The sequence below is a fragment of the Ailuropoda melanoleuca genome, chromosome 7, assembly GCF_002007445.2.
Source record: "Ailuropoda melanoleuca isolate Jingjing chromosome 7, ASM200744v2, whole genome shotgun sequence".
NCBI classification, from domain to species: Eukaryota; Metazoa; Chordata; class Mammalia; order Carnivora; family Ursidae; genus Ailuropoda; species Ailuropoda melanoleuca.
Window position 1 is genome coordinate 52,968,177 of NC_048224.1, and position 25,858 is coordinate 52,994,034.

General features: G+C 57.4%; 4 protein-coding genes across 6 annotated transcripts; 2 read left to right on the forward strand and 2 right to left on the reverse strand.

Annotated features, from left to right (window-relative positions):
• Nucleotides 1-473: 473 nt before the first annotated feature.
• CFAP157 (cilia and flagella associated protein 157) lies at nt 474-6,745 on the forward strand. The gene is made up of 9 exons (XM_002916340.4): nt 474-797; nt 2,680-2,951; nt 3,667-3,820; nt 4,243-4,510; nt 4,905-5,035; nt 5,272-5,422; nt 5,792-5,958; nt 6,130-6,316; nt 6,616-6,745. The coding sequence occupies exons 1-9, from the start codon at nt 556-558 to the stop codon at nt 6,685-6,687; spliced, it is 1,644 nt and encodes a 547-aa protein (XP_002916386.2). The 5' UTR covers nt 474-555; the 3' UTR covers nt 6,688-6,745.
• PTRH1 (peptidyl-tRNA hydrolase 1 homolog) lies at nt 6,310-8,595 on the reverse strand (the record flags this gene model as incomplete). Its single annotated transcript, XM_002916328.4, has 5 exons — nt 6,310-7,064; nt 7,163-7,208; nt 7,387-7,486; nt 7,748-7,967; nt 8,320-8,595. Coding segments are annotated over 5 exons (849 nt in total), but the record flags the coding sequence as incomplete, so codon positions are not given.
• On the forward strand, nt 8,557-21,783 carry TTC16 (tetratricopeptide repeat domain 16). The gene is made up of 16 exons (XM_034663733.1): nt 8,557-8,916; nt 9,635-9,807; nt 10,145-10,235; nt 10,397-10,540; nt 11,333-11,433; nt 11,525-11,654; nt 13,424-13,638; nt 14,237-14,481; nt 14,839-14,980; nt 16,647-16,812; nt 17,362-17,508; nt 17,669-17,827; nt 19,326-19,413; nt 19,772-20,009; nt 20,173-20,305; nt 21,368-21,783. The coding sequence occupies exons 1-16, from the start codon at nt 8,899-8,901 to the stop codon at nt 21,746-21,748; spliced, it is 2,571 nt and encodes an 856-aa protein (XP_034519624.1). The 5' UTR covers nt 8,557-8,898; the 3' UTR covers nt 21,749-21,783.
• Nucleotides 21,784-21,927: 144 nt separating this feature from the next.
• TOR2A (torsin family 2 member A) lies at nt 21,928-25,751 on the reverse strand. Of its 3 annotated transcripts, none has more exons than XM_034664566.1 (5): nt 25,470-25,744; nt 24,595-24,860; nt 23,740-23,915; nt 22,924-23,051; nt 21,928-22,786 (listed from the first exon to the last, which is right to left on the reverse strand). In XM_034664566.1, exons 1-5 carry the CDS (start codon nt 25,618-25,620, stop codon nt 22,467-22,469), a joined length of 1,041 nt encoding a protein of 346 aa, XP_034520457.1. In that variant the 5' UTR covers nt 25,621-25,744; the 3' UTR covers nt 21,928-22,466. The 3 variants fall into 3 exon arrangements, with proteins under 3 accessions (XP_034520457.1, XP_002916375.1, XP_034520458.1); XM_002916329.4 differs by having other exon boundaries at nt 21,928-22,711; nt 25,470-25,732; XM_034664567.1 differs by lacking the exon at nt 22,924-23,051 and having other exon boundaries at nt 21,928-22,711; nt 25,470-25,751.
• Nucleotides 25,752-25,858: the final 107 nt, after the last annotated feature.

The window sequence follows — 25,858 nt, forward strand, 5'->3', positions numbered from 1 at the left end:
TTTGCCTGGGTCAGCATGGGGCAAATGGGACATTTCCACTAAGCCTTGTGGAAAACGGAGCCAGTCTCTGGACAGGGACGTCCTGGGACTCCAGCTTAGGAGCCTTTGATACAGGGCATCTCTTAGCATACTGCCTCCCCACCATGCTTCGGGTGAAGTGAGAAAATGATTTGTTATGTAGCTATATCACCAAAGAATTAACAAGCTGGTCTCAGAGGGGTCAAGGGAGAGGTTCATTGACCTGGGCACTAGCTTCTTTTGGTTCTCGGGACTCTGGGAAGGTCCCCCCTCTCTGATTGGCAAGGTGGTGGTTTCTAGGGCTCACCCATTGTAACATTTCCACCTGGGGGAAGGTGAGGTCTCCCCAGAGCCCAAAAAAGTGCCCCAAGAGCCTGGCATCCCGATCTTTGAGATGCCATGGCCTGGACACCTTGGCCCAGGGCCTCTGTGGTGCTTGGCCCTGGAGGGGAAGGCCAGTTGCTGGAGCCCAGCCTTGCCAGGAAGAGGGCAGGGTCCCTTTAAGCTCTGCCTCACTCCCTCAGTTTGTTGCTATGTATGGGACTACCTTCCTTAGCAACCATCTGGCTTCTTAAAGGGGCCCTGGAGCAGTGGTTGTCACCAGCCATGGCTCCCAAAAAGAAGGCAACCAAGGGGGCCAAGGAGCCCGAGGTCAAGAAGAAGAAAGGTGGCAAGAAGGATCCCAACATGGCCAACAAGCCCATGGAAACGGCTTTAAGCGAGGAGAACCGAGAATTCTACCACATCCAGATCAGAGACCTGGAGGACAGGCTGGCCCGGTGGGTGGGGTCAGGGAGGCTGGTCTGCTGAGTCAGAAGCCCTGCTTATAGCTGACGAAAGAGCAGGCTCACTCAGGGGGTCCTAGGCCTGTGTTTGGCTTCCCATGGGATGTCTAGACCCCACCCCCAACCCCAGCCTGCTTTCTCATAAGTAACATTGAGAGACTTCACAGTTTGACCCCACCCTACCTCGGCTCCCAGATTCCTGGGGTCCTAATGCTAACTGGCAACCCTACGCCAGGCAAGTACCCCTCCCCCTGCCTCACTCCTGCCCCATGGGATTATGTGCTTTATAAAAGGACAGAGTTCAATCAGTGGGATGAATCGAAAATGGCAGCCCCTGGCAGGTGGGTGGATCCTATGTCCTTTCTTCCACCACCCCTCCCACTCCCAGAGTGCCTGTACTGATTTCCAGGTGTTTTTTCACTCTGGGCCCATGTAAATGAGGGTTGTCTCCCCATAACTGTGTGGCATAGATGGTAGTGTGAGATGGTAGTGTGTGTGGGAGGGGTCTCTAACTTGCCCATTTTTCTTATTTTAAAACTAATTTCCTCCCACTTATGATGCACCAGCCTAGTCTCAGGGTGACCCTTAAAAGACAAACCCCTTTAGTGACCATTAGGCAGGAGTTCCTCCCCAGATGATGCTGCAGATACTCACAGCTAATGTTGAGTCCTTCATATGCACCAGGTGGGTCCTGTGCTGGTGCTCACTTCATCTTTGAAACAGTCCCACGAGAGGTCCTGACATCATCCCCATTGTACAGGTGGAGGGACTGAGACTCAGGAAGGAAGTCACTCCCAGGAGGAGGTGCTAGGATGGGAGCCCTGGCCCTTCTGACCTCCCTACACCAAGCTGCTTCCTCACTCCGAAAGCAGGTCATTCAGCTTTGTACCGCCCAATGCCCTGTATGCAGTAGCCCTTCAAAAGATGTTGGTTGAGTAAATAATGAACTAAAACATCTTTCCAAAGAACTTCTACAAATTATTCCACTGGAAACACCAGTAAATCAATTATATGATACTGTTAAAAATTCCCAAGTTTCTCTCAAGCTGAGACAGCAGATGAAACGTATTTGGAGATAATGCATTTGGGACAGTTATTAAGTGCTTACTGTTTGCAGAGCCCCTCTGTCAGGCCCCAAGAATACAGAGGTGGAGGTGGTCAGGGTCTGCCAACTGAAGATAGATATGACATCAGGTCTTGACTGCCGATTGGAACAAGGACCCACTGACAGGAGGGCACCACAAAGAGGGTCACAAATGTGGCTCGGGTCCAAGAAGGCTCCACTGAGGAGGCTCACCAGGGTTCACTCAGTGAACAAAGGCAAGGAAGACATGTTCAAAGGTTTGGGATTGCAAAGCATGAACGTGTTGGTGGTGGGGGTGCAGAGCTGGCCAACTGCAGCAGTAAACACTGTGGTTAAGAGCCTCGACTTTAGGGTCAGACGGACTGACTGAGGTTCAAATTCTGATTTCGCCACTTACTAGGAGTTTCTTCATCCCTCTGAGCCTATATTTCCTCATCTGTAAAATGGGTATAATTATTATAGTACGCACTTCCTCATGGATTCAACATATACACACCGAGTGCCTAGTATATACCAGACATCATCCTAGGTGTTGGGGACATAGCTGTGAATATACCAAAGGCTCTGGCCTGATGGAGCTTACATTCTGGTGATGTAATGGATGTAAAGCGCTGAGCACAGGTGTTAGCTGTGGTCATGAGTGCAGATCAGGGGGCACAGTGGGAGATGAGGTTGGATTCCCACGTGAGGAACCTCAAATGCCCCTCTATGGGAGGTCCAGGGGAACGGGCCTCGCCACGTGGAAGCCTGGCTTGCCCACTTCCCTGGATCTCTGCCCCACCCCTGCCCCAGGTACCAGCGCAAGTGGGATGAGCTGGCTGTTCAGGAGAAGCTGTTCCGCCAAGAGTTTGAGCAGCTGGCCAACAACAAGAAGGAGATCGTGGCCTTCCTCAAGCGCACGCTCAACCAGCGCGTGGATGAGATCACTGACCTCAATGAGCAGCTCCAAAGCCTGCAGCTGGCCAAGGAGATGGAGAAAGACGCCTTTGAGGCACAGCTAGCCCAGGTGCGCCATGAGTTCCAGGAGACCAAGGACCAGCTCACTACGGAGAACATCATCCTTGGTGAGGGGGAGTATTGGCAGGCTAGTCTGGGGGCACACACCATGGGGGGGGAAACCCAATGCTCTTGCTCTTGGGGTTCTAATCCCAGCTCTGCCACTGACTTTGTGGCCTTGGGCAAGCACTTCTCTTTGACCTTCAGTTTTCTCATCTGGGAAATGGGTATAATAGGTCTACCCTGAGTAACAGCAGCTATGTGCGGCTTCTTCCCACGCATTATCTTCTCTAATCGTCCCAAGTCACCGCCCAGGGAAGGAAATACTATCACCCAGTTTGTAGGTGAGGAAGCACCTCAAGAAGTTGAATTGTCTTGTCCAAGGTCACCTAGCTGGCAAGCATTGTTTCGAGGATTAAGGACAGCATTAGAGCCTGGCCCAGAGAAGGTGTTCAAGTTCAGTGGCTGCTGTCAATGTCACTTTCCAGAAAACAGAAGTCAAGGGAGGCTTTTTGGAGGAGGTGGAAACTGAATGAGGCTTCATAACATTAGTGGCAGGGAAGAGGGGGCATTCCAGATGAAGACTATGAACGTGGGCAGGACTGGGCATGACATGTTGTAGGGCCAGGGGTTTAGCCCTACTGGATTAGGAAGCATAGGGAGGGCAAGAGGACATGGAGGAAGTGCGGAGGGAGGAGGATCGCTCAAGGCCATTGTTGCCCTGCCGGGGCCCTGCCCTCCCGAAGTGGCCCCTCACCAGGCCTATGTCCTGCGGTGGGGCAGGGGGGAAGCTGGCAGCTCTGGAAGAGTTCCGGTTGCAGAAGGAGGAGCTCACAGAGAAGTTCGCGTCGCTGGAGGACCAGCTACGGAAGCAGGAGAATGAATACAAGGATTACGTGTACAACCTAGAGAAGAAGTCCGTGCTGGACAAGGACAGGTGGGCAGCTGGGTGCTGGGTGCTGAGGCGAAGCACAGTTCAGTCCTCAGGACTCCGACAGCCTCAGCTTCTAATTGGGGGGATTGCACTAGCCTGGCTGGTGATTTATAGAGAGTAGGAGAAAACAGATAAGCGCCCAGCTCTAATCCTTACCCTGGCATTAGAGAATCTTTGGACTTCCTTTTGCCACTTTTGGTGACTTAAATTATATTTACTCAATAGGTAAAAATAATATATTAATATGGGTCAAAATGCCAGAGGTACAAAGGGTCTACCATGAAAAGCCTCCTGCCTGAAGACCTGCTCCTCCTGGGAAATAGAGCATAGTGGTAGCCCTGAGCACTCTGGGGAACCCCACATGGGAGGGCAGTGCCTGTGCCAACTCTGCCTGATGGCCCCTCCTTCCCACCCATACTGACTAGACTGAGGAAGGAGATCATCCAGCGTGTGAACCTGGTGGCCACCGAGTTCCGCAAGGTGGCCACTAACCAGATGTGGGACACGACAAAGCGGGCCATCACAGAGAACAACACGGTCACCCTGCAGCTGTCCAAGATATCCCGGCAAGGCATGCAGCTGCTGCAGGAGAATGAGCAGCTCAAGGGCACCCAGGACAAGCTGTGCAAACAGCTGGATCTGCTGGAAAACACCCAGAAGGTCATGGCCAGGCATAGTAGAGGCCACCATAAGGTGTGCCCGCCAGGCCCTCATCACAGGGCATTTGGCACATAAAGCAGGAGGGAACCCTAGGGGTCCTGCTTCAGGGCAAACACAGCCTAGCAGGGTTGGACCCCAGGCTGGCACCCAGTCATGAGGGAGGCAGCAGTGAGGGGACGGGGTCCTTTGTGGGGTCTCCTGGGTGCTGGGTGCACCTCTGGCTTTTATTTGGTCTAAAGCCCCATAACTCATTGAAGTGGAACCCACCCCTGGGCAGCTGGGGGCTCTGACCAGACACGGTGCTGGGTCCCCAGGACCTTGGCTGGCTTCTCTGTACAACGGGGTGAGCTCTGGTTGAGGTGGGGGAGTGTGGCTGGCAGAGGGCCTGCAGTAGGCCCAGGGCATGGCCACCTGCCCGCACCCGCAGATCATCCTCATGCTGACCGAGAAGTGCCTTGAACACCAGCGGGGCACAGCAGAGACCGAGCAGCTGCGCCTCCAGCTGAGCCAACTGGAGCAGAGCCTTGGGCAGCTGCAGCAGGACAACCAGGCTCTGAGGTGTGGCCCAGAGAGAGGGGTGAGCAGTGGGGGCAGGCAGGGGAGTGGGGTCTTGAGCCCATCCCTTTTAGGCCACATGCCATGACACAGGCCAGTGGCTTCCCCTTTCTCGAGGGGGTCTTGAGGCTTTGTCTGTCTAGCAGGCTAAGGCCTGGGGCTGGATGAGGGCCCCTGTGGGTTAGAGAGAAACGGCCTAGCATGGGGTGGGGGCTGACTCGTCCCGGTCCTGGGTGCAGGAGTCAGAGAGACCAGCTGAACTTGCAGCTGGAGAGGCAGCAAGCTAAGGCACAACGGCTAAAGCAGGAGCTGACCAAAGAGCAGAAGGTTCGGGCAAGTCTGGAGACAGCCCTGGCCCAAGCCACCGTCTTCCTACAGGACATTCTACAGGTGACAAGAAGTCGGTAAAAGTCAGGGGTGGGGGGAGTGGGCCAACGTCAGACACTGCTCGGAGATAATGGGGATACCGGGAGAGGGCCAGGCCAGGGCCAGAGGCCGCACCTTTCCCCTAGAGAGACTCCTGGCAAGTCTGTCCTTTCCTGATTCTGCACTCCAAAGATCCCCTGAAGGTCTCAAAGTTGCTCGAGTCCCTCGCTGAGGCCCTGGAAGGCCTGTGCCTCAGGCTTCACATTTGGAGAATGGGTATCCCACCATAGCCAAGGCACACTTGGAGGAAACAGGCACCGGGGTTGGAGTTTCCCAGAGGTGGATGTTGGGGCCACTCCGGGCCTGAACCTCATGGCCCACTCTCACCGGCAGATGCAACCCGATGAGGAGGACGGCGACTTCGATGTCGTGTTCCAGCTACAGCGCAAGGAGATGCTGCAGCAGCTGCTGACCATGCTTAGCGCAGCCACGCTCCTAAGTCCCCAGCTGGCGGTGTGGCCCCGGCGAGAAAGCCAGCCCCATGGCCCGCTCAAGGAGAGGTGAGTGAGTATGACTTCTGTATGACTTCAGAGGCAGCAGCTGTGGGACTTGGCCAGGGGCTCTTCTTGGCTGACCCCGGGCCACCAGAAACCTGGCTCCCCAAGGCCTCTCTGAACCTCAGCCTCCTCAACTATTAAATGGAGGTGGTGATGCCAGTCCCTTCTCCACAGCCAGCCCAGCACCCAGCCACCCAAGATGGGGTCTCTGCCCCAGCAGCTATCCAGCATCACACCCTACCAGCCGGGGGACCTGGGCCTGGTGCCTCGACGGGCCCACATCCCACCCAACCCTGAGGACCTCAGGCTGCTTTCACACACAACCCGTGTGGGAACCCTCCAGGTGCACAGCTGCCCTGAGGTAAGAGTGTCAAGGGCCCCAGGGACGGCAAGACAGCAGCCAGCTGAGGTACAGATCATAGCTCTGCCACGCTGCAGCTGTACAGCCTGGGGGCTGTGCCCAGCTCTCTAAGCCCACATTTTCCCCCAAAGAAAAGTGTGGCAAGGCCTCAGTGTGCTAAGGCATGCCCACACGTCGCCTGGGAAGGGGGCTTGATGGACCCTGTTGGCCCTTCCTCCACTAGCAGGGGAAGGGTGGGATCCCCCGGGACACCCCCCCCCAGGAGGCCTCAGCTTCAAGCCGCGTCTTTAATCTTACAGATCCACACCTCTGGTTCTCCAAAAAGGTTCAAAAAGTTTAGTCTTCCTGAAGTTTCTCTACTTTCCAAGTAAGACACAGAGAGAAGACCAATCCCCATTCCAGAAGTGGACCACTGTAGTCACAGTCCCCTCTTTAATCCATAGGCAGCCTGGGGCGGCCCAGAGAAGAGTTCTATAAAAAGTAGATACCACAAGTTGACGTGGCACCTCTGTGAACATGGCTAGGTGTGTGGGCATGGTGGTCAGGCAGGCATGTGTCCAGTGATGACAAAGCCTGGCGGGGGGCCCTGGCTTCGCTCACGGATGTGGTCCAGGAGCAGGTCGGTAGCTCGCTCCAGCAATGGAGGCAGCAGCTCCTTTTCAGCGGCGGAGAAATAGCCCAGCACGTGGGCCTGCACCGTGTCAGGGTGTGTCGGGCGCCCAATGCCCACCCGCAGCCTCGGCATTGCCTGTGGGGATCAGAGGGGCCCAGAGAGCTTTGATAAGGAGTGTCGGGGGCCCCATGCTGGCCCACAAAACCCAGCGCAGGACAGAGGGGCAGACTCACACTGGAGTTGAGACAGGTAATGCAGGAACGGACTCCCTTGTGGCCCCTTCAAAGGGATACGGAAGGGCCAATTAGTGTTTCCCTAGATTAGCACCCTTCACCCCTCCCAGCCCCGGCTGGGGTCAGAGCACCCCTATTCCCTGCCGAGACTGGGATCGGCACTCATACCCCACTCCAACTGGGAGGCTCTTCCCTGGCCCACCCTGACCTGCTCAGGGCCTCACCTGGAGCTTCCCCCAAGCTTCAGAGCCAGTTTCCCCAGGGGCTTGTCCAGTTCATCGTGCACCAGGTAGACCTCCTCAGCAGTCAGCCCAAACAGCTCCGCTGGGCACAGACAACAGTGGCCCTGGTTACTGCCCATTAGCCCAGCGCGGGTTGTCCCCATTCACAGCTCTCATGAGGAGGAACCGCAATTAACCCGATTTCGCGTATAAAGAACCTGAGATTCCTCCAAGTACCCAAGGCCATACGCAGCAATTGGAGCTCAACAGGCACCTGGAGGTGAACAGATCTGCCGCCGCCCAGAACCCCCCGCTCTCGCCCCTGCGCCCTCCCGGCCGGCCTCCTCGGGTGCCCTCAACTCACCCGCCCGGGCCACGCTGCGCCCGTTGTTGTTCATGAGGCGCCACGGCCGAAGCAGGACCAACTGGGCATCCCCGAGCGAGGCCAGGGCGAGGTCGGCGGCGCAGCGCCGGTCGCGCGCCCAGCCGTCCGCCACACCCAGCCGCTGCGCCAGCTGCCCCAGCACCGCCAAGCCCACGCTGTGCCGCGTGCCGGGCAGTCCAGGGTTCCCCAGGCCGGCCACCTGCGGGCGGCACCAGGGAAACTGAGGCCCGACATTTCTCGCCACCCTCTACCTCACAGCGCCCCCTAGGATCCAAGCCAGAGAAAGGAAAACGGACGGCAGGGTAGAGTGGGGAAGGGGCGCAAAGAAGGGGGCCCAGAAACCCCGGTGACTCCAGAAGGCTGAGGGCCCCGCGAGCTGAGCGGTCAGAGCAGAGTTCCCAGAAGTTTAGGGCCCGTCAGAATACTGGACCCATTTTCTAGATAAGAAAACCGAGACAAGGAATTTGGGGAATGTTGTCTGGAGACAATGGCAGAACAGGAGCTAGTTAGGGCCCAGGAGCCCCTACGCCGCCGCCCCCCACTCCACTCACCAGCCACCGCTTCCCCGGCGGCCGGGGTTCCAAAACCCCCAGACTCATGGCGCGCCTCAGCCACAGCGTCGCTCTCAGGCAGCCGAGCCGCGGCAAGATATCCCTATTTAAGTCCTCGGCCCCGCCCCCTGACGTTCTCAGCCGTCGACCAATCGCGGTGGCCAGCTGTCCCCAGCGTCCAATCCTGGGCGGGCTACGGGCCGGCGTGCTTCTAAGGAGCGGAAGTGGCGGGGCGGTGGCGTTCTTTGGCACCTCAGCGCGTTCCGCGGCGCAGCCTCATGGTGTTTCTGTGGGGTTTGTTGTGAACTCGCGGAGCCCTTGTATGACCTCCGGGCTGGGAGGAGGGAACCTTGTTCTGGCCCCTGCTGTGGCCCTGCCTCGCTGCGGAAACCTGGCAAGTCCTCTGCCTGACGTAGCCTCAGCCTCCCCGGCTGATAAGTTTGCTAACCTCCTTCCGGCTCTTAAGGACGCTTGGATCCCGGAGGCGTGGCCTGAGGGGGCGGAGCCTATGGGCGTCTTGGAGATGGCTCCTGGCAACGTCGGCAGTGGGCCTCCAGAGGTCTTCGCGGAAGGGAATTTATGACAAACTCCAGAGAGGTGCGGGACCGGGTCAGGAGAGAAGAGGCCGAGGCTGAGTTTGCAGGAAAGGTTTTAAAAAAGTACAGGAGAGGCAGGATAAGTTGTGCGATTCAGGAAGTCCCTGGCCGCAGTGCAGAAAAGCGAGGGCTTGAGACGTGTGAGCGGTTGGGGAGGTCAGAATTGGCCGGAGAGGAGAAGGGAACTTAGAGATCTTCAGGAAGTGGGACAGACAGGACATGAGGACTGATAGGACACAGGTGACTGCCTGGAAGGTGGACTCACCAATGTGGGAACGCCTGGGGCAGAAGTCAGGTGAGGTGTTCAATTTACCCTGCTGGTCATGAGGGTCCCACAGGATATGCAAAGGGCTGCAGGACCTCCTGGGCCTGCAGCTTGGGGTAGGGCCTGAGCTGGAGACGTTAGAGTTTTGGGAGTTCCGGAACTAAGAGGTGGAGCTGAGGAGGACCAGAAGGAGAGCAGAGTGCAGTGTGAGTGTAAGAACTCTGGCCCCTGACCTTGACATAGGAGAGGGAGAGAGGCAGGACTGGAGAGAGAGAGAGAAGTTGGAACATCCCTAAAGGGAATGGGACTGGGAGTGCCACCAAAACCCAAATTGTGCCTCCTACCAGCCTCATTTCCAGCCCTCATCCATCCTGTAAAACACCTGAGGAGTGTGTGTAAGAGGGGCAGGGGTCATCTCTGAGGCTTGCCTCAGCTTGCTGTCCCTTGGTTCTAGGATGCTCTGGGGCTTGACCCGGCTCCATCACAGCCTATCCCAAAGCCATGGGTGTTTCCAGTCCCAAAGGGAACCCTACACCGCATCTTTGGGAGCAGCCAGGTGTTCCAGAACTTGGATGATGTAAAACCGAAGGTCACAGGATTAACAGTGCCCCTCAAAGTCAGGGAGTAGTGAGTGACTACCTTGTCCCACGGTCCCAGGTTCCTACCCTGCACACCCAGTGGTGTGCCCTACGGACTTGGGTCAATTCGTCTCCCTCTCTGGCCTTCAGTGAACTCAACTGTATAATAGGGCTCTTCCACTTCAGCAGATGAAAGGCTGCTGGCGGGGAAGAGCTCCAAGGATGCCAGGCTCCTCTCCCTGGGTCTCTGTCTACTGGCCCCACCCTGTCTCTCCGCTCACGTCCCCCCTCCTCCCAACCCACTCCCACGGCCACAGCTGGGAGTATGCCCTGGGCTGGTCAAAGGCAGGGCCAGCCCCTCTGCCTGTGCCCCCCTGCCTCCACAGCTACCACCAAGGCCTGCAGTGCTTGGAGAAAGAGGACTGGGAGATGGCTGTATTGTTCTTTTCCCGTGCCCTCCACCTGGACTCCCAGCTGGTGAGGGGGTGGGTACGGGCGGTTGCTGACACTTTGCCCTCACTGTCGCTTTGGCTGTCTGGCTCCTCCTCTCGGGGCCACCAAGTCCCTTCTGGTTATTGAGCATCAGGCCTCAGCAGACGGTGGAGAGGGGACAGCAGCCTGGGTCCCCTCTTCCTCAGGTAGACTTCTATGCTTTACGAGCTGAGGCCTACATCCAACTCTGTGACTTCTCTTCGGCCGCCCAGAACCTACGAAGGGCCTACTCCTTCCAGCCAGAAAACACCAAGTACCTGGAGCGGCTTACCTTGGTCCTTTACCTGCAGGTGCCCGGGGCTGCTTACAGGCCTGCCCACTGCACCCAGCTCACATCCAAGCCTGTTGGCTCTCCCTCTAGCTGTGGGGGGTTTTCCTTGCTGCTGGCACCAGCTCTGTCTCTAGGGCCCTTCTTGTCCCTGTGTCTGCGTCTGTGCCTGCTGCCCCTCTCATGACCTCTCCCACCTCCAGAGTTGGTTTAAAACCAGGGCGGGATAAAGTTTTGCAGCATTGCCCAATAGAACTTTCTGCAGTGATGACAGTGGTCTACTCTGCACTGTCTAATCTGGTAGCCATTGGCCACATGGAGCTGCTGAGCCCTTGAAATAGAGTGTGAGTGAGGAACTGATTTTTAAATTTTATTTAATTAATTTAAATTTGCATAGCCACATGAAGCGAGTGGCTACTGTACCAGACCACACAAACCTGGCATCTAGAGGCTCTAAGCACTAATAAGGTAATTATGTCCCCCAATTACAATTCAAAATAAAAAATATCAAACCACAAAATACCAACAAAGTCCAAGGTTCTCTGTTTCTCTCTGTTCCTGTTTCTGTATTGCCCTCTTTTGCCAACTGTATAATTCTGTCACTCCCTCACCCTGTATCTCTCTCCATCTCTGTCACCTTCTCTCCATTTCTCTCCATCTCTGTCTCTGTCCCCTAAAGTTTCTCCCAGATCTAAAGGGTTGTGTCCCTGGCTCTTGTCTCTCTCACCTCCTGCCCCAGTGGGTGTTCTCTGTAGCTAGTGGATGCTGCTGGGCCAGAGTCACAAGCAGAAGGGACTGCCCCCTGTATCCCCAGGGCCAGTGCCTGTTTGAGCAACTTGCCTTCCGGGAAGCCCTGAAAGTCTTCTTGCAAGCCTCTGCGCTCCAGCCGGAGAAAGCCAGTTTCCGTTACCGATGGTGAGTGCCCAGCGCACTGCTGCGTTCTCCCTGCAGCCCCTTCCTGCCCCTCTTGCCTGGTAGACAGAGTGTCTTTGCCCTCTGTCCTCAGCATGGCCTGTCTCCTGGCCCTCGAACAGCATCAGGACTGCCTCTCGCTCGTCACCAAGGAGGTGAAGCTTGGCACGACCAATGCCGATGTCTTCATCCTCCGAGCCAGGCTCTACAACTTCTTCCAGAAGGTAGGATGGGGAGGGCGGGGTGGGGGTGGCCCTCCTCCTGTGTGGGTGCCCCCAGCATACCCTGAGATTAGGGGAGGCCATTAGGCTGCCCATGTGGTAGGGACATTCGCTGACCACTCAGCATAGTTGTCCAGCTATCACTCATATCTAGCTCTGTGCCAGGCCTATGTCAGCCCCCAGGAGCCACCAGGTGAGAAACCTGTGCCACCCCCCCCATGGAAGTTAGAGCCCAAGGGAGACATCCTTGAACAGATTGCACAGAAAATGATTTCACAAGTGTGGGAAGCAGCACAGTGCGGGGGCACCCAAGGATCTGTTAGATAAGGTGGCCCTTCCTCCTCCTTTCCTGTCTCTCCTTATTTGCCTCACTGTCCGGGCTTGGAGCCAGATAGTACAGGCAATAGCTTGGGGGCAAGGGAGACTTGGGGTCACAAGAGAGGAGGGACTGCAGGTATGAGAGGGCATCAGGCAGGGTTTTGTGAACCGAGGAGACCCCTGACTTCTTCCTGGGGGCAGCAGGAGCCTCAAAAGGGTACTCCCTGGGGCAGGGAGCTTTAGAAAGCTCCTGTGGCTGCCAGGAGGAGTCTGGGCTAGAGGAGCAAATCTGGAGGCTGGGAGCCTGGGTGCCATCCACCTGGACAGGAGGGTGGAAGGGAGGGTGGCCGTGAGGGTGGCCAGAAAGGGGCCAGTCCCACAGTCCTTTGGAAGTCAGGAGCAGAGACGGTTGGGGAAGGGCAGGAGGGAAAGGGAGGGATCCACAACAATGCCTGGTGCTCCCGCTTGGCCTAGGAAACTCAGGGGGAAGAAGGGATGGATGGGCTCATCTCAGTCACCAGGTGGTCCATCCTGGGGTAGCTGGAAACCTGAGCCTCCCTGTGCTGGGGGCTGGGCTTCTGGGCCCCCGCAGTGAGTCAGTGAGAGATTTTCCTTCCAAGACAGGAGACTAGTAATTATTGGTAATTGTTGGCTGTGGGAGTTTGGCCCCTCCTGCCACCTCAACCCCTGTAATACATAGGCGCGTTCTAAGCACTTGACTCATGCTGACCTTGAAGGTATCCTTGAGGTAATCATTTGAGTAGCTACAACCCATTGTCCTCTTCACAGATGAAGAAATGGGTCCAGAGGGCCTGGGTGACTTGCTCAGGGTCACACAGCCAGTTCTCTGTGGTGCTGCCCTTGAACCCAAGCCCACCTACTCCAAAGCCCTGTCCCGAGCCTCTGCCATCTTCCCCCTCCTGACTTCCACTTGCAACTGCTGTCCACACTGTTTGCTCTGCTCACCGTCCAACCCATTACCCTACAGGACACAGGATGCTTGTTAAACTGTTTGTTGACTGACTGACAGACTTGCTCTCCCAGTGGAAGGTATTTGCCTGGGGATGTTTTCTGCTCCTGCCCAGGCCTGCATCTGTCCTCAGAGTTGTCTTGGGTTTAGAGGTCAGGGGAGTTGGGGAGGGCACGTGCATGGGAGCATAGGGAGGATGTGACAGTCACAGTCAGGAGGACACACCCTCCCTCCACCTTGAGTGAGCTTTGAAGTCCTCCACGGAGGAGGCATCTGCTATAGAAAGGTGTTGCATCTGGAAAGGGACCGGTGGGGATGGGGCCTGGGATGGGATTATCCCATAATTCTCCCTGCTGCTTTCATGAGGCAAAAAAAGGTGGCATAGCAATGCAGGGACATCGAGGGTGGGTGGCATGGTCTGGAGGTGTGCCTGTCCAGCAGCAGCTTAGCTGGCTGCCCTGATGCCATCCCTGGCCCCCTGCAGCCCAGCCTCTGCTATCGAGACCTGCACAGCGCCTTGCTGTTGGATCCCAAGCACCCACAGGCCAAGGCGCTGCTCCAGACGATGGTGGACCAAGCCCAGCAGGCGCGTCAGGATGCTGGGATCCTAGCCGTGCAGGGCAAGCTACAGCATGCTCTGCAGTGCATCCGCTGTGCCATTGAGAACAACCCTCTGGACCCTAGCCTCTTCCTTTTCCGGTACTCTGTTGTGGGGGCGCCCATCTTGGGTCCTGCTGTTGGGTCTCAGAAGAGGCCTTAATCCTCCCCAGGCCTCAGTTTCCCCAAGTAGCCTCTAATAATCTTTCCCTACTCCCCATTAGAGTCAAAGCCAGGGAGAGGTCTTAGCTGTTATTGCCCTTGGAAGAGGGGCAGGCAGCCACCCTTGTTCACCTGGGAATCCCAGACGCCCAGGCCTGCTGAGCATTCCCGCTGGGAGTCTCAGCCTAGCTCAGTGGACAAGGCTTGGGTTTGAATCTACCCCTCGCCCAGGGCTTATTATGTGATTTGGGGCCATTTAACTTGCTTGAGTCTAGGTTTTCTCGTATAAACTGGGGTAAAACATCTGTCCCAGGTACAAACAGGCCTTAGCATAGAGGTTGGCACTCATGCACCTACTTCCTAGAAAGGAAGCTGGAAGCTATTTTTGGGTAGAGCAAAACTCCCTGTGACCAGCAGGCTCTCCGAGTAGTGATCCAGAGCCAGCTCCACACCCAAAGTAGCGCATGAAGGGAGGGCCTTCGAGCCACCAGCACCGGGGGAGGGGGGGTGCCTTGGCCTTCATGTCCCTCCCGCACAGGGGCACCGTGCACCGCCGGCTCCAGGAGTTTGACGCCGCCGTGGAGGACTTCCTGAAGGCGCTGGACATGCTGAGCGAGAGCCAGGAGGGCATGGTGCGGCAGGCTCAGCGGCAGCTGCTGCTGACCTACAACGACTTCGCCGTGCACTGCTACCTGCAGGGCGCCTACCAGGAGGCCGTGCTGCTGCTCAACAAGGCCCTCAAGGACGAGCAGCAGGAGAAGGGCCTCTACATCAACCGGGGCGGTGAGTGGGGGCGGCCCCTCGCCCCCCTAAGCCCTGGGCTGGGCGCTTGAGCCCCCTGACGGAGGGAGCGGGGAGGGAAGGAGCTTCAGGGCCCTGGGGACACATCCTGCGAAGTGTCGCCTTAGACAAACTGGCTACAGTCTCTTCAAAGTGCTCAGAATCAGGCGGCTGAGAAAAGGTGCCCCGAGGCACGGAAAAGCTTGGCAGGCGCCCTGCACCGCCCGCGGGAGTGGGAGTTCGGGAGTTCACAGCCACCGGTCTCAGGATCCCCTGGAGGGGGGTGGAGCAGGCTGGGCTGGGGCTCCTGGGCACTGGGGTTGGGGCCTGCTCAGCCCTGCGTCCCTCCCGGGGCCCTAGATTGCTTCTTCCAGCTGGGCAACCTGACCTTTGCGGAGGCGGACTACCAGCAGGCGCTGGCGCTGAGCCCGCGGGACGAGGGCGCCAACCTGCGCATGGGCCTGCTGCAGGAGAAGATGGGCTTCTGCGAGCAGAGGAGCAGGTGCGAGCTGCGGGCGGTCCTGGGCTGGGGGGGGCGGGGGGGGGCTGGCACGGAGCCACCTGCTGGAACCCCTGGGTCAAGATCCAATGCTCTCCCAGGTGTGTCTCCTGAATAACCGTTTTAGTTTTCAAGTGTTCGTGAAAAATTCTTCACTTTTTTCTGAATATTGCTATGGTAATTGAGCTTTTTGTAAAAAAACTGAAGTGTTTGGTAATGTATAATTCAGAACGTGAACGTTCCTTCTAATACCTGTCTCCGGACACTAGTCCCCCCATAGGTTTGGTAAAGATCCCTCCGGATTGCTTCCTATACATGTATTAACAATTATCATTTTACAAAAGTAAAGTCGCGCTAAACTGTTTTCTGACTTGGTTTTTTACTTCCAACGTCATTATATATAGGACTGCCTCATTCTCTTATTATTTGCATAGTATTCCATTCTATGGAAGTACCACAATTCATTTCTTTAGACAACTCTCTACCGATGACTAATTGGATTGTTTTTTGTTTTTTATTGTAATGAGCATGCGAGACATACATTTTCACGCATTATACTAGTAGTGCTGTAGTTAGATTGCTGGGAGCTAAACTGTTGTTAAAGGTTGTGAACATTTAACATTTTAAAACGAATAATAATATCCAGGGGCGCCTGGGTGGCTCAGTCGTTAAGCATCTGCCTTCTGCCCAGGGCGTGACCAGAGTCCTGGGATCGAGTCCCACATCAGGCTCCTCTGCTGGGAGCCTGCTTCTTCCTCTCCCACTCCCCCTGCTTCTGTTCCTTCTCTTGCTGGCTGCCTCTCTCTCTATCAAATAAATAAAATCTTAAAAAAAAATAATATCCAATTGTTCTCCACAAACAGTGAGCCACTATAAACTTCCTCCAGGAATGGAGAGCCTTAGTTTCCCCAGACCTGCATTGTGGGGAGTGTTAAGACTGTTTTCAGTTCACTAATCTAGTAGACAAAACAGCGCTCTCCCACAGCTGATTTACGTTGCTGTTTAACTTGCTAGTGCAATCCAGCATCTTTTTCGTGCATGTCGGTCATTATGGCTGGCCCAAACCTTTTGCCCCTTTTGGTGTTAAATTGCTCATGAAGGGGCACCTGGCTGGCTCAGTCAGTAGAGCGTGTGGCTCTTGATCTTGGTGCTGTGAGTTCGAGCCCCACGTTGGGCGTAGAGCCTACTTAAATAAGTAAGATTTTTAAAAAATAACAAATTGCTCATTAAAGCTTTTTGTTGTTGTTGTTACAGGAGGTCTTCGTAGGCTAGGAAACTCAGCTTATTATCTGCCTTCTCTGGGAAAATGTATTTCCCCTATTTATTGCTTTCCTTTGTGGTGGTTTGGCTATTCAGTAATTTGGGATTTAATCATAGTCAAATTAATTTTCTCATTTTTAGCTGCTGGGTTTGTGAGATTCTTGTGAAAGGCCCTCCTTCCTCCAGGATATTAAAAACATTCACTGTTATTGGGGTCTTATACTAGCATTTAAGTGTTGGGGCCATTAAGAGTGTAGCTGGTAGAAGAGCAGTGCAGAGGGGCATGGTGGAGGTGGGGGAGCAGAGGCCAGCCTGATTTCCCCCAAACTCCCCAGGGGGGGCCCAGGAGCCTCCATGTCCCTCCCCGGGGCCCAGCGCACTGCAGCCTGTGGCCCACTCTGTCCTGCAGGCAGTTCAATAAGGCGGAGAGCCACTTCTCAATGGCCATTCGGCACAACCCCCAGAAGGCCGTGTACTACCTGCACCGTGCCAGGACCCGGCAGCTCCTGCAGAACATTCTAGGGGCCCGCCTGGATGTTGCTACCGTCTTGCTTCTCAACCCCAAGCAACCCAAGGTAGGCTCCTGCTGGGCCAGGGTGCTAGGGGTGGGGGACAGACTCCAGAGTCAATACCTGCCATTGCCTAAAGATACTCCCTGTTCCTAAAAGAAGCCTGATTTCCTAGCAAAACTAAACAGCTGTTGATGCCAGGCACTTACACTGTGCCAGGGACTGTTCCAGCCACTTCATCCGGCATTGCCATTTACCCCTCTTCAGCACCCCACTAGACAGCTAAAATTATCACCACCACCACCCCAATTTGCAGGTGAGGAGGGTAGGGCTCAGAGAAGTCAGTACACTTGCCCCAGGGTACACGCTTAGCTTAGCAGTCAGACCCCCCCCCCCCAGCTGGCGCCCGCACCCACAGTTGGCTATGTCAGGGCGCCCTCTCCCGGTAGGCCTCCTCGCAGGCTTCTCCCAGTTCAGGGGCAAGGAGGTCTGGCCCTTAAAATCAGCAATTTGTAAACCCTTCCCACGTCAGCCCTGAGAAGGGCTCTGTGAGGGCAGGGCGGCACCACATCGTCTGCCCCCTGCCCTGGCCCACACCTGGCTCTCTCCTGGCAGCTGCTCCCACTGATGGCCAGCCTCTTCCCGGGCATGCCGGTGGAGGAGGTGCTCTGCAGCCAGGTGGCCCACCTGGCCAGGCTGCAGTTGGATCGGGTGTTGGAGAGCAGCCTGCAGGCTGGCATCCCTCAAGGCATTGTGGGGCAAGTTCCTCAAGTGAGGGCCCCGGGCCAGGAGTGGGAAATGGCTGGGCATCAAGGCTCCTCCTGCCCCCGCTGCCTCCTCAGGCCACTCTCTGGACCCTGGGGATGGTGGGCCGAGTCAGAGGGGCTTACCCTGCACTCTGGGGCCATGGCTTGGCAGGCAGCTCAGGGAGCGGGAACGAGTGCGCCAGAAGGCGCGGGCCTTGCACTTCCAGTGGCAGCCTTTGTTTGGGATCTCTGAAGAGCTCCAGGCCACTCCCCAGACCCTTAAGGGAGAACCAGCAGGTCCGGATGAAGCTGAGGCCCTCCAGGAGGAGGAAAAGGTGAGTGGGCCACAGGCTGGGGCCTATGGCCCTTGAGGTCTGGGGTGGAGCGTAGCTGGAGCCAGGGCTGAGGGCAGCAGACTGGCTAGAGGCTGGCATCCAGGCCTGGTTCTGCCACCGCTCCGCGGTGTGACTTGGGCTGGGGTCCTTCTGCTGTGAGTTGGGGATGGTATCAATAAGGGGCACCCCTGAGGAAGGGCACGAAGATGTGGGCCCCTCACAGAAAGGCCTCCCCACACCTTGCCACACTCACCTTCATAAATTCTTTGTGCACTGGGCATTTGTGCCTGGATTTTCTTAATTCTTAAATCCATCTCTAAGAACTTTTTATTGAATGTCACGTAAATATAGAAAAGTACACAAATCAACAGTGAGAGAGCTGATGAATCTTCACAAACCGAGCACACCTATGACGCCATTACCTATCGAAAGAACACACTCCCAGCTCCCCCAAAGCCCCCTCATGCCCCCTGCTGGGCCCCTCCCTTAGCCCAGTGCACCCCCAAGGCTGTCCTGATCCCTAACAGCACAAATGAACGTGCATGTTTTCGCACCAGTGGACAAGTACGGTGTGCCTGCTTGTCTCGGACTCCCTTCACTAAGCTTGTTTGTGAGATGCATCTAAGTTGACTGTTTGTTCTCATCGCTGGTCAAGAATTCCGTCCTGGGAAAGGCCCACAATCTGTCCGCTCAGCTGCCGATGGACAGCAAGTACCTTTGTGTTCAAAGGAAACCATGAAAATGAAGTAGATGGAAGACCAGCATCCCTGGCCGTAAATGGAAAAGGCTAGCGCTACAGTTCTTGAGCTCACACTAGAACACAAAAATACAAAACTCGTGCCCCCCCTCCGGGTCATTTTGAGCTCCCTCCCTCAGGGAGATGTGGAGCTGGCGCCTGCTGGTTGCTAGGGCTCTGCCTGCCCCCTCCCTGCTCCCACACATCCTCCACTGTCGGCAGGCGTGAGTGGGCCAGAGGTGGCTGGCAGCCAAGAGCCCGGCTGTGGAGTCCCGCAGGCCTGGATCAAGCTCTGTTCCTCTGCTTCTTAGCTGAGTGTCGTGGGCAGGCTGCTTAGGCTCCTGGAGCCTTGGTTTCTGGTCCATGAAATGGTAAAAGCGGTAGTTCCCTCCCAGATATGTAGGAGGACAAAATGGGATAGAATGGAAAGCATAAAAAGCTCAGTTCCTCAGTAGCTATTCCCCGGGGTACGGCACTTTACAGTTGACAGAGGACTATCCCATACTGAAACGAATTTGCATTTTGCAGAAGGCAGAACTGAGGCCTAAGCAGTCTCTTGAACACTGCCGAAATTTCTCACAGTGCCCTGCCAATCTAGTCTGATCACTCCCCTTCCTGTCCAGTCTTCACCTCTCCACCTGCTGCCCAGCCCCAGCTGGGGCCCCCTGAGGAGCTCTATGCTGCTGGCCTTCCTTCCAGAGCTGAGCCACCCGCCCAGGGCCTCCCATGGCCTGCAACTGCCCCACCTGTCTTCTGCCCTAGGAGGAGAAGTGGGAGCCTGCACCCAGCAGGGTGAGGTCCCTGTCCAACAGCTACCTCGAGCAGACCTCTTCAGGCTCCATCTTGGGCTGTAAGTCCCCAGTGCTCCTGCCAGGCCTGAGTAAGCCAAAGCAGCAGAGCAGGCAAAGGTCAGGGGTCAGAGACTCCTTGGCCTGCATGTGCATTTGGGCTCTGCTACTTATAGCTCTGTGATTATAAAGTAGGAGGAAGAATCCTCACTTTGAAGGGCGCATGGTGAGCCCTCAGTGTCTCCCACTTATCCCACAGCCCTGGCCCACCTGCAGGACTCAGGCTGCCGAGGAGCACTGGGCAGATCTTCCCCTTGGCCATGCCTCTGGGATATAGGCAAGGGTGAGGCCTACACCTCCTTTTCCTGGAGCTGTCTGGGAAGGGCAGCCTAACAGATGCTCTTGGCACATCCTTCCCAGTCAGGACCATGTCCACCTCAGAGACAGAGACGTCCACTATGTGCCAGGAATACAAAAGCACCTCAGCCACTGCTGTGACATCCTCCGACTCCTCACTGCTGAAGACTCAATCCTCAGACCTGTTGGAGAACAACAGAGAAGACCTAAGCTTGAGCCACAGCCCCAGAAAAACCAAGGCTGCCCAGGGCCAGAGCCAGAGCCCCAGCAGGACCAAAGCCACCCAGGGCCAGAGCCAGAGGCCCAGTAAGACGGAGGCCCCCCAGGGCCAGAGCCAGAGCCCCAGCAGGACCAAAGCTGCCCAGGGCCAGAGCCGAAGGCCCAAGTAAGACAGAGGCCGCTCAAGGCCAGAGCCCGAGGCCCAGTAAGACGGAGGCCGCTCAGGGCCAGAGCCAGAGCCCGAGCCCCAGCAGGACCAAAGCCACCCAGGACCAGAGCCGGAGGCCCGGCAAGACAGAGGCCACCCAGGGCCAGAGCCGGAGGCCCAGTAAGACGGAGGCTGCTCAGGGCCAGAGCCGGGGGCCCAGTAAGACGGAGGCCGCCCAGGGCCAGAGACAGAGCCAGAGCCAGAGCCCCAGCAGGACCAAAGCCACCCAGGGCCAGAGCCGGAGGCCCGGCAAGACGGAGGCCGCCCAGGGCCAGAGCCGGAGCCCCAGCAGGACCAAAGCTGCCCAGGGCCAGAGCCGAAGGCCCAGCAAGACAGAGGCCGCTCAAGGCCAGAGCCCGAGGCCCAGTAAGACGGAGGCCGCTCAGGGCCAGAGCCAGAGCCCGAGCCCCAGCAGGACCAAAGCCACCCAGGACCAGAGCCGGAGGCCCGGCAAGACAGAGGCCACCCAGGGCCAGAGCCGGAGGCCCAGTAAGACGGAGGCTGCTCAGGGCCAGAGCCGGGGGCCCAGTAAGACGGAGGCCGCCCAGGGCCAGAGACAGAGCCAGAGCCAGAGCCCCAGCAGGACCAAAGCCACCCAGGGCCAGAGCCGGAGGCCCGGCAAGACGGAGGCCGCCCAGGGCCAGAGCCGGAGCCCCAGCAGGACCAAAGCCGCCCAGGGCCAGAGCCGAAGGCCCAGCAAGACAGAGGCCGCTCAAGGCCAGAGCCCGAGGCCCAGTAAGACGGAGGCCGCTCAGGGCCAGAGCCAGAGCCCGAGCCCCAGCAGGACCAAAGCCACCCAGGACCAGAGCCGGAGGCCCGGCAAGACAGAGGCCACCCAGGGCCAGAGCCGGAGGCCCAGTAAGACGGAGGCTGCTCAGGGCCAGAGCCGGGGGCCCAGTAAGACGGAGGCCGCCCAGGGCCAGAGACAGAGCCAGAGCCAGAGCCCCAGCAGGACCAAAGCCACCCAGGGCCAGAGCCGGAGGCCCGGCAAGACGGAGGCCGCCCAGGGCCAGAGCCGGAGCCCCAGCAGGACCAAAGCCGCCCAGGGCCAGAGTCGGAGGCCCAGCAAGACAGAGGCTGCCCAGGGCCAGAGTCGGAGGCCCAGTAAGACGGAGGCCGCCCAGGGCCAGAGCCAGAGCCCCAGCAGGACCAAAGCCACCCAGAGCCAGAGCCTGGGGCCCAGCCAGACGGAGGACACCCAGGGCCAGAGCCGGAGGCCCAGCCAGATGGAGGCCGCCCAGGGTCAGAGCCGGAGTTCCAGCAAGACAGAGGCCACCCAAGGCCCAAGACAAAAGCCTAACAAGACCAAGGCCACTCAGGGCCCAAGGCAGAGGCTTAGAAAGATCAAGGCTGCCCATGGCCAGAGCTGGGGACCCAGTAAGGCTGCCACCCATGGCTGGGGTGGGGGACTGATCCGAAGTTCTAGCAAGACCAAGGATTTCTATGATCCAAGTTGGAGCCCCAGCAACACTGAGGCCACTCAGGACCAATGCCAAAGGTCCAGCAAGACCATGGGTGCCGAGAGCTGGAGGCAGGACACAAGCCCAGGTTCCAGCAAGACCGAGGTCACCTGGGTATCGAGCCCAAATCTCAGAAAGCCCCCGACCACCTAGGGCCTGAGCCAGAACCCCAGAAAAATAAAGGTTGGCCCAGCAGTTACACGGCTCCCTGAAGGGGCCATTCAGCCCCCTCAACGTCTTGCTAGGTATGGAGAGATTCTAACCCCCACACACATTCACTGGCACCCACCAAAATAGCCTCCTTCCAGAGCAATTAGATACCTGAGCCAACATTCCTCTGGTCCCATGGCTAAGTTTATTGTATCTGTTCTTTTATAAAATTAAAAACTTTAAAAACCAGGCCCACATGGCAGCTTGAGTCCCTCTGTTCATGAAGACTGAGAAGTCTCCACCTGGGTTTACAGGACAGGGACACGGGGTGTGGAATGAATGATTGAGAGGATGATGCCAGAGCAAAGGGCCAAGAATAACAGACCGAAGAGGGAGAGAGCAGCCACGAGCCACAGTCCCTGAGTTATAATTCACATTTTAAGAAGGCTTAGGCTGGAGGTCAAGGTCAAGGCTCACTGAAGTCCTGGGGTCACCAGTGGTTTCTCTAGGGAAGGAAGCAAAGGCCAAGAGGCCCTCAGACCAGCGAAGAGGCCAGGGCCCTCTGTCTCATGGCATAGCCAGCATGCCTCCTCATCTTCACTTTGGGCTCTGTGTCTCACTCTCCAAAGAGGCTCGGGAAAAGTGTGCCTACTGCAGAGGCCCCAGGGCTTTCCTGCACAGCCTGGCCAGGGAGAGGAGGGCAAGGACACCATCCGGAGAGTCAGAGGAAGAAGGCAATTCTGGAGGCCACAGTCTTGCAGCCGTTGGAGGAGAAGAGCTGCTCTTCCTCAGGGAAGAAGGTGGTGCTGTCCAGCACAGCCTGGACGACCTCCTCTCTTGGCTCCAGGCCCAGCTGGGCCAGCTCGTTGAGCACGCAGTGCCGCACGTGGTGCCGCTGCAGTGGTAGGAAGGGCACCACGACATCTAGGAGATGCTCTTCCATGATGCCTGAGCGCCAGAAGCCATCTGCAGGAAGGGGCAATGCGAGAAGGGTCTGCGGTGGGCTCAGGGAGGTCGTATGACAGCCAGGAGCACCAAAGCCTGGGCTGAGAAGTACCGGGTCAGTGGGCCGCACGTCAGACCCTGGGAGAACCTGGCCCAGCCCAGCGGATGTGGGTGTGCAGCCTCGGCCTGCTGAAGTTACCCCAGGTGGGTGGGGGGTCCCAAGCTGAACTCACGGTGCGGGTTGTCCAGCAAAGCCTGGGAGATGACGGGCTCCAGCTCCTGCAGGCGGATCTCCTCACGGTCTCGGCGGCTGCGCCACGCCTCCAGGGCCACCTGGTTGATCTGCTCACCACCAGTGTTGCTGAAACCATGGGGGATGCGGGCCATGGCTCAGACCGTGGGGGGCGGGATTTGGCCCTTGCTTCCCATGTGCCGCCTAACACGACCTGAGCCTGGGCACCCAGCTCAGCACCGGCAGGAGCCAAACCCACTGCAAACATACCATAGGAACCACTGCCCCTCTCCAGAGCCCGTGTCTACAACCATGACGCCTGGAAATTCACCTATATGTGCGTGCACTTTAGAGTTTACAAAACACTTTTGGGTCCCCTAACTGACCTTCCCTCCCCCAGCCCCTAGGAGGACAGTGGGGCATTAATATTGGCCCTGCTGTGCGGAAGAGGAGATGGGAGTTCAGAGAGGTGAAGTGATTTGCCCAAGGAAACACAGCTAGAACTCTTAGAGATGGGACTAGAATCCTAGTCCTATTTTTCCCAGGTCTGTGTCCTCCTGGCTACAGAAGAGGGAAAACTCTTAGCCTAGCAGGGCTTCCACAAAGAAACAGTGAGGATCCCAAAGACTGAGCCCAGAACGGGCTTTGAGAATGTCAAAATTTAAAGAACGGCGTCACAGCCAGAGTGTGAGGGGCTTTGGGAAAGCCCAACTGGGCTGAGGGAAAGGTATTCTGGTGTGAGACCACAGGCCGAGACTGGATAGCTGAGACCTTGGACAAATGTCCCCGCACCATGCTGCTGCAAAGGTGGGCCTACCTGATGAACATGAAGATGGCTTTGCGATAGTTGGTCCCGAACACAACCCAGGAGGAGCCCAGGAAAGGTTGCAGGACCTCCATCAGACCTGGGTCCAGCTTGTCCATCTCGTCAAAGAGGAAGAGGGAGCGGCTGCAGGCTGTGAGGTTCCCCTGGACCCAGCTCTTAAGATCCTTCTGCAGGGGAGAGGCAGGACTTTGAAGGCACCTGGAGGTACTCCTCTCACCTCAGACTTCTTCCCAAGGCAAGAACTATCTCCTTCCCAGGCAGGTATGGTCTCCCAGAGAAAACTAACTAATCCTTTCATGGGGCTGGTGGCAAAACTGTGGCCCGGAGGGGTCAGAGACTTGTTCAAGCTCACACACACAGCAAGTCAGCAAGCAGATAGAGACTCAATCCCAGCCTCACATCTGCCTGTTCAGAACTCCTCTGATACTTCCTACTTCCATAAAAGAGGAAGGTTCCTTTCTGCTCCCTGAACCTTCTCAATAATGTTGACAGCTGAAACAGACCAGCCTGGAAAGGACCCTGCAATCGACAACGATGGTAGTAAGAGCTACTATTTACTGAATGCTTACTCCAAGGCTCAAATTGGGACCATGCTTTATAGAAAGAAGATAACGCAGACTGGCAAAGGTAAGTGCTCAATACAGAATACCTGCAACTATACAATCCCGTGTCCCTTGTCCATCTCGAGCTCTGTTCACGATGGGTCCTGAGAGCTGAGGCTCCAACTGGCTGTGTGGCCTGGAACGAGTGACTCCCCCCCTTCTCTGGACTCAGGACTCATTCACTCCCTGTGGTCTGGCACCCCAGCATGCAGGTGAATGGTGGTCCAGGATGCCACCAGCCTACCTTGTAGCGCTCCATGTGGCTGGCGTGGGGGAAGTGGATGACGGGGGAAAAGTGGTGTACATGGGGGCTGCGGAGGCCACCCCGGAAGAGGTAGTGTGCGATCAGGGAGCTGACGTAGGACTTGCCGGTGCCTGTCCAGCCATGCAGGGAGAGGACCAGTGGCTTGGTAGGGGCTGGGTCCTGCACAAAGGCCTTCAGTGCCTTCACCACCAAGGCCCTGGCCAAGTGCTGGCCGGCCAGGTGCTGGGCCAGGTCACACTCCAGACCTAGGGCCACAAGAAGGACAGTATCTGAGATGAAGACACACGCTTGCCATCGAAGGGAGTGGGGAGGAGTCATGTCTGGAACCTGGTCTAGGGATCCCTGTGTCTCGGACGCTCTTACAAACTGTCTTTGGAAAGGGAGTGGGGCCCTTGGGGACTCGGGTTGCGGTTTCGGCAGCCACCCTCAGACCTGACTCCGCTCGGCAGCGCTCCCACCAGCTGGCCCACTGCATTGCGCTCAGCTCTAAGTGGCTGCGAGCTGTCTACAGGTTTGGCCCAAGACTCGGGCCTACGCCCAAGGCAGGCTTCTCCCCTGATGGCCAGTCCACTGTGGAGGCCCAACCCCCCAAGGCCCTGCTGTCAAATGCCTCTCCCCATCGTGACAGGGCTCTGCCTCGACCCCAAACAGGCTTCCTGAAACCCTCGCCCCAAGTTCGGTGCTCCAGGCTCTCAGTCCCTCAACACCCGGCCCACTTCCGGCCCGGACCACCCGGAAGTCTGCGGGTCCCGCGCCCCTGTTCTACCCTCCAGGTCTGGCCCGGGCGCAACCCCAAAGTCCGAGGGCTCCCCGGTCCGCCGGCCCCTGCGCTCGGGGCTCCTGCGGCTCCTCACCTTGAAAGTCGGGCTGGAAGTCACATTCGCAGAAGGTGCCGAAGTGGCAATGCAGCGAAGTCAGGTCCCAGGCGGCGGCCGCAGCCGAGACCAGCCCCAGCAACCCGAGGAGCGAGCCCCAGGGCCGGCAGCCGCGAGTCGCAGCCGCCATGCGGCTGTGGCGGGAGCCGGGTCTGGGTCAACCGCCCCTCCCTAGGACCACAATTCCCGGCGTGCCTTTCTCGGCGGCAGCCGCCTTCCGTAGCCTACAACTCCCGGCTCCCCACGGGAAGGCCCGAGCCGTCATCCCGCAGCAGGACAGGAAGGTAGCCTGTAGGGGGAACCCGCGAACCATCCCAATCCGAGACGGCGGGCCGCGTTTCCATGGCCACGGTAACTAGGAGACCATG

Bases quoted from the DNA above. Each gene is read 5' to 3' on its own strand.
- CFAP157 (XM_002916340.4), top strand. From the start codon at position 556: ATGGGACTACCTTCCTTAGCAACCATCTGGCTTCTTAAAGGGGCCCTG. The intron at 798-2,679 runs GTGGGTGGGGTC...CCCCTGCCCCAG, and splicing joins CTGGAGGACAGGCTGGCCCG to GTACCAGCGCAAGTGGGATG. The intron at 6,317-6,615 runs GTAAGAGTGTCA...TTAATCTTACAG, and splicing joins AGGTGCACAGCTGCCCTGAG to ATCCACACCTCTGGTTCTCC.
- TTC16 (XM_034663733.1), top strand. The intron at 13,639-14,236 runs GTACTCTGTTGT...CCTCCCGCACAG, and splicing joins CCTAGCCTCTTCCTTTTCCG to GGGCACCGTGCACCGCCGGC. The intron at 14,482-14,838 runs GTGAGTGGGGGC...CCGGGGCCCTAG, and splicing joins CCTCTACATCAACCGGGGCG to ATTGCTTCTTCCAGCTGGGC.
- TOR2A (XM_034664566.1), bottom strand. From the start codon at position 25,620: ATGGCGGCTGCGACTCGCGGCTGCCGGCCCTGGGGCTCGCTCCTCGGG. The intron at 23,916-24,594 runs GTAGGCTGGTGG...TCTCCCCTGCAG, and splicing joins GCCACATGGAGCGCTACAAG to AAGGATCTTAAGAGCTGGGT. The intron at 22,787-22,923 runs GTGAGTTCAGCT...TTCTCAGCCCAG, and splicing joins TTTGCTGGACAACCCGCACC to GCTTTGGTGCTCCTGGCTGT.